Below are 6,103 nucleotides of genomic sequence, written 5' to 3'. Positions count from 1 at the left end.
GAATGGGCCTGTCATCTCTAGGGGGCGCCGGCTCCCATCCGGCCCCAGGGTAGGGACACACTGGCTCAGGGGGGCAGGGATCTCAGCTCCCGGGGATGCCAGGCTGGCATCTCGCCCCACACCGCCCTCAGGAGCAAGGTCCTTTCGGTCTCACCTGCACACGTCTGGCACCTGCCCGTCTTCTCGATCACTCCTTGCCGGGGGTCCATCAAGCCCCCTAGCTTGGGGCGGCCCCCCTCCGTTGTCTCAGGGTACTTGATCCCCCCCTCCGTCACCGACATCCGTTTCTGGGAGAGTGGCAAAATGGAAACGGAGGGTCAGGCTTGTGCGGGAAGCGGCACCACGCCCAGGGGAAACTGAGGCAGGCGCCGGCATGGCAGCGCAGGGTGGGCAGCCTGGGTGACACTGCATCTGGAGGGCTTATGGACTATGAGAAACCCAGAATGTTTCATGGTGGCTCCGACCTCTATCCCAATATCCTGTCTCTAGCAATGCCCGAAAGCACGACAATTCACCCCGTTGGTTTGCATCCTTATGAAACCCGGGCTAGGATTCCTGTCAACACCTCGCAGTTTGCAATGACTGCCTCCATTTCATGTGGCATGGAGTTCCACAGGTTAATTTGCATCGGCTAAGCCTCCCACCCCCAGCACCAACCTATAATTAACCTGCCAGGGCTTTCAAACTAAATCAGATGAGGCTCTTCAGAAAGCTAAATCAGTGGATCCTGGTAAGACAAGGAGCTGGTAACTTTGCATTGTTTACCGACTGCATTTCAACAGCAAGGGCTAAGATAAATTAAGGATCCATCCCAAACGCCCTTGCGATTTGCCGTTGTAAGATTTAACTGATCATATTGTGAGCCGCTATGCATGACCCTAAACAGAAAGCTGTGTCAAAAACTTTCTGAAAACTCATTTAATACCGGCATTTGCCTCCGACTAGATTTTTCGGTTACGATTTTTCAACCTGCCTTCACTGCGAACAGCGCTTAAAAATGACTGTGCCAGGAAAACGGGTGCTCAGACCATTTCGGATATTTCAGCACGGTTGGCTCTTTGTACGGCCAATTTCACTAGCAGCCCCGCGGAGGAAAAAACATTGAAAGGTGGCAGGAAGATCACAAAATCTGGCAGGATTTGAGCAGAGGTCCTACACTTGAAATGGCTTGGAACTGATTTTTTTTTTTCAAATTGCATTGCATTGCCAGTTGGTGGCGTCACTTCCAAATCGATCTGAGCATAAGAATGGCCGTACCGGGTCAGACCAAAGGTCCATCTAGCCCAGTATCTGTCTACCGACAGTGGCCAATGCCAGGTGTCCCAGAGGGAGTGAACCTAACAGGTAATGATCACGTGATCTCTCGCCTGCCATCCATCTCTATCCTGACAAACAGAGGCTAGGGACACCATTCCTTACCCATCCTGGCTAATAGCCAGTAATGGACCTAACCTCTATGAATTTATCCAGTTCTCTTTTAAATGCTGTTATAGTCCCGGCCTTCACAACCTCCTCAGGCAAGGAGTTCCACAAGTTGACTGTGCGCGGCGTGAAGAACAACTTCCTTTTATTTGTTTTAAACCTGCTGCCCATTCATTTCATTCGGTGGCCCCTAGTTCTTGTATTATGGGAATAAGTAAATAACTTTTCCTTATCCACTTTCTCCGCATCACTCAATTTTATATACCTCTATCATATCCCACCTTTGTCTTCTTTTTTCCAAGCTGAAAAGTCCCAGCCTCTTTAATCTTTCCTCATATAGGACCCGTTCCAAACCCCTAATCATTTTAGTTGCCCTTCTCTGAAACCTTGCATATGACGCTCTGCGACCCGCATCCAAAAATGTTTTGAAGAAATTAAACCAGAAATATTTGCACCACGATTCCCTGTCTGTCTCCAGTTCCATCCCGGTGTATTAAAACTGCACGTCGACACAATCCGTGTGAAATGTCCCCAAACACCACCACTGGAAAAGTGTTACAAAGATCAGGGTTGCTCCCAGCGTCCAGGAACAAACTGCCCAGAACATCCCATTTTGCGCCGAGTCGTACACCTGTCTGTCCCTGCCCATATTCCACAGCTGCCCCCCCCATGATCCCAGTCACAAGCACCCCCAAAACTTGGCCTCACTTTTCCACACCCTTAATTAGGTTATGTAGCCACAAGAGTCCTTTGCTTCCAAGTGTACTCAAAACCCCAGTTATGTCATGCCCCGTCAATTTCCCATACTCCTTAGCTGTTCCGTGTACCCCAACTCTGGTATATACACTCCCCACCCCTCTGCTGCCCGTGTAGACCAACTCCCCCACACGCGCACCCCCCCCAAAGCGCGTCACCCCAAATGTATTGCCTACGCCTTGTTTATAATGCAGACGCTACCAAAGAGGACTCGGGTCTGTGTACACTCCCCTCGCACACTGCAAGGGCCCCACAGGCCCCTTCACTCTGCACAGCACCCCCCAACGGTCCCTCACTCCAATGCACCCCCCCCAAAAGCATCACTGGGCAATGCAGGCCCCCAGATAACACTACACTGTGGTATGTGCCCCCATTTCACTGCACAGCACCTCACTCACTGTAATGTGGTAAAATGTGCGGTACAGCAAGTCCCCCAGATACTACTACGCTGTGCAATGCAACGCATAGCATGCCCCCAATGCATCTCCAAATGTTACACTGTGCACAGCCCTCACACACCATCACACGGTGCAATGCACCCCTTCCCACACTCCAATGCGCCCCCAAATACCACTACGCTGTGCAATGGAGCACCCAGTGCAACGTGCTGCATCCCCCCATGCACCCCCCAACATTACATGGCATGCAAGGGCTGTGCACAATCAAAATGTGCAATCCACCACTTCCTGTACTCCATTGTACCCTCAGATACCACTTCGCTGTGCAATACACCTTATAGTGAACTGGGGGTCGGGACGCCTCAGGGGGTCACGAGGTTATTACATGAGGGGTCACGAGCGGTCAGCCTCCACCCCAAATCCTGCTTTGCCCCATTTATAATGGTGTTAAATATATAAAAAAGATTTTTCAATTTATAAGGAGGGGGGCACTTAGAGGCTTCCTGTGGGAAAGGGGTCACCAGTACCAAAGTTTGAGAATCTCTGCACTACGCTGTGCAACATCCCCTAGAGTCATGCACAGCCCCCTAATGTCCAATGCACCCCCAGACACCACTCCACTGGGCAAGTCACCCCCGTTGACAATGCACAGCTCCTAACCTCCCATTCAACCCCAAATACCACCTGACTGTGCAAAGACTCAGCGCACCCCCAGATAGCGCTAAGCTGTGCAAGGCACTCTCTAAAGCACTCAATGCACAGACCCCCAACCCCAGTGCACCCTCAAATAGCGCTACTCCGTAGTGAACGCACAGATCCCCAACTCCCAATGTAACCCCAGACACTTCAGTGACAATACACTGTCTCCTCCATGGCACAGTCTCCAAGCACTTCCGAAATACCACTCTAGTGCAATGCACGAGCCCCAAAGCACCCCCCAGCCAGCACGGAGCCGTGCAATGCACGAGCCCCAAAGCACCCCCAGCCAGCACGGAGCCGTGCAATGCACGAGCCCCAAATCACCCCCCAGCCAGCACGGAGCCGTGCAATGCACGAGCCCCAAAGCACCCCCCAGCCAGCACGGAGCCGTGCCATGCACGAGCCCCAAAGCACCCCCCCAGCCAGCACGGAGCCGTGCAATGCACGAGCCCCAAAGCACCCCCCCCGCCAGCACGGAGCCGTGCCATGCACGAGCCCCAATGCACCCCCAGCCAGCACGGAGCCGCGCAATGCACGAGCCCCAATGCACCCCCAGCCAGCACGGAGCCGCGCAATGCACGAGCCCCAAAGCACCCCCCCAGCCAGCACGGAGCCGTGCAATGCACGAGCCCCAAAGCACCCCCCCAGCCAGCACGGAGCCGTGCAATGCACGAGCCCGTGCAATGCACGAGCCCCAATGCACCCCCCAGCCAGCACGGAGCCGTCCAATGCACGAGCCCCAATGCACCCCCAGCCAGCACGGAGCCGTGCAATGCACGAGCCCCAATGCAACCCCAGCCAGCACGGAGCCGCGCAATGCACGAGCCCCAATGCACCCCCAGCCAGCACGGAGCCGCGCAATGCACGAGCCCCAATGCACCCCCAGCCAGCACGGAGCCGTGCCATGCACGAGCCCCAATGCACCCCCCAGCCAGCACGGAGCCGCGCAATGCACGAGCCCCAATGCACCCCCAGCCAGCACGGAGCCGCGCAATGCACGAGCCCCAATGCACCCCCAGCCAGCACGGAGCCGTGCAATGCACACCCTAGTGAATGCACAGACACCCCCCCGAATCACTCCCCTATCCAATGAATTCGCTGGTGCAATGCAGAGCCCTCCCCCCAACACAACGCGCACGAAGCTGTGCAATGCACCCCCCCCCTTTTGCCCCCGGGCACCCACCATCTCATCGGGGCTGAGGATGCCGAACTGCACGCGCTTGATGGTGCGCAGCGGGCACGCGCTGTCCCCGGAGGGCGGGCCCCCGTGCATGGCGGGTCACGTGACGCGGCCGCGCGCCGCGGCGGCCTCCTCCGGCAGGCAGCGACCGTCCCCTACCCCCGCGCTTCACGGCCCGGGGCCGCCTGCCCCCACCCCCCGCTGCACCGCGGGCTCCCCGCTGCACCCAGCGACCCCCGCGGGCCCCACGCGCGAACTCGCCCGGCCGCCCGCTCCCCTCCCTCCGATCCGTCCCCGGCGCGCTCCTCAGCGCGACTGAGCCGCCGGCGGCCGGGAGCCGCGTTATATAGCCTCGCCCCCTCGCTGGCCCCGCCCTCCCCTGCCGCGGGGAAGAGCCGGGCCAGGCGGCAGGGGCGAGCACGCACGGGAGGGGGCGTGGTCAGGGCTGGGAGAAGGAAGCGGTGGCGGGAGAGGGGGCGGAACCAAGTGCAAAGGCGGGGTGGGGGCGGAGCCTGCCGTTGTGTGAGCCCGTCCATGTGAAATTTGGGGAGGGGATTGTCCTTCCCCTCCTTTATTAGCAAAGGAAGGGCTCGGTACGTGTCGGAATGACCCACCAACCTTTCCCCACCAACCAATCTCCCCCCTCTCCTGTGGTAATGGTACGCGCTCATGAATAATTAACCTGAACGGTCGTCCCCCTCTATGAATAATTCATGAGATCGGGTGAATATGCATAAGAGGGACAGGCGGGGCTAGCCGGAAAGGGCCGGAGATGGCCGAGCGTCGCGCCAGCCGGGGAACCCGCTGGGCTTGAGGAGCGAAGTCGAGGCTCGGAGTGCGGTGGCGGTGGGGGGAGGGGTCGGAACGCTCCGGGCGCGGCCTGGCGGAGCCGGGGGCCTCGCGTGAGCCGCCTGCCGGGGGAGGCGCCTCGCGGCCCGGCCGCCCGGGCTGGGAAAGGCCGCGGCTCGGGCCTTCGCCCGGAGCTAAATCACAGCGCGGGCCCGGGAGCGGAGCGGGGCTGGGCTGGGGGTGCTGGGCGGCCAGGGATCGGGGGGGATCCGGAGGAGGGGGGGCGCTGCCCGGTCAGGGGCCGGGGGGGGGATCCGGAGGAGGGGGGGCGCTGCCCGGTCAGGGGCCGGGGGGGGGATCCGGAGGAGGGGGGCGCTGCCCGGTCAGGAGCCGGGGGGGGATCCGGAGGGGGGGGGCGCTGCCCGGTCAGGGGCCGGGGGGGATCCGGAGGGGGGGCGCTGCCCGGTCAGGGGCCGGGGGGGGATCCGGAGGAGGGGGCGGCTGCCCGGTCAGGGGCCGGGGGGGATCCGGAGGAGGGGGTGCGCTGCCCGGTCAGGGGCCGGGGGGGGATCCGGAGGAGGGGGGGGCGCTGCCCGGCAGGGGCCGGGGGGGGGGATCCGGAGGAGGGGGGCGCTGCCCGGTCAGGGGCCGGGGGGGGGATCCGGAGGGGGGGGCGCTGCCCGGTCAGGGGCCGGGGGGATCCGGAGGGGGGGGGCGCTGCCCGGTCAGGAGCCGGGGGGGGATCCGGAGGGGGTGGGGCGCTGCCCGGTCAGGGGCCGGGGGGGGATCCGGAGGAGGGGGCGCTGCCCGGTCAGGGGCCGGGGGGGGATCCGGAGGAGGGGGTGCGCTGCCCGGTCAG

At 60.8% G+C, this 6,103-nt stretch overlaps 1 protein-coding gene across 1 annotated transcript; it reads right to left on the bottom strand.

The window, feature by feature from the left end:
- Positions 1 to 50: 50 nt before the first annotated feature.
- LOC115644071 (DNA-directed RNA polymerase II subunit RPB1-like) lies at positions 51 to 4,592 on the bottom strand. The gene is made up of 2 exons (XM_030548145.1): positions 4,459 to 4,592; positions 51 to 287 (listed from the first exon to the last, which is right to left on the bottom strand). Exons 1-2 carry the CDS (start codon positions 4,546 to 4,548, stop codon positions 66 to 68), a joined length of 312 nt encoding a protein of 103 aa, XP_030404005.1. The 5' UTR covers positions 4,549 to 4,592; the 3' UTR covers positions 51 to 65.
- Between the last annotated feature and the right edge of the window lie 1,511 nt (positions 4,593 to 6,103).

Source organism: Gopherus evgoodei, unplaced genomic scaffold (assembly GCF_007399415.2).
Source record: "Gopherus evgoodei ecotype Sinaloan lineage unplaced genomic scaffold, rGopEvg1_v1.p scaffold_86_arrow_ctg1, whole genome shotgun sequence".
NCBI lineage: Eukaryota > Metazoa > Chordata > Testudines > Testudinidae > Gopherus > Gopherus evgoodei.
This window is presented reverse-complemented; position numbering and strand designations above follow the sequence as displayed.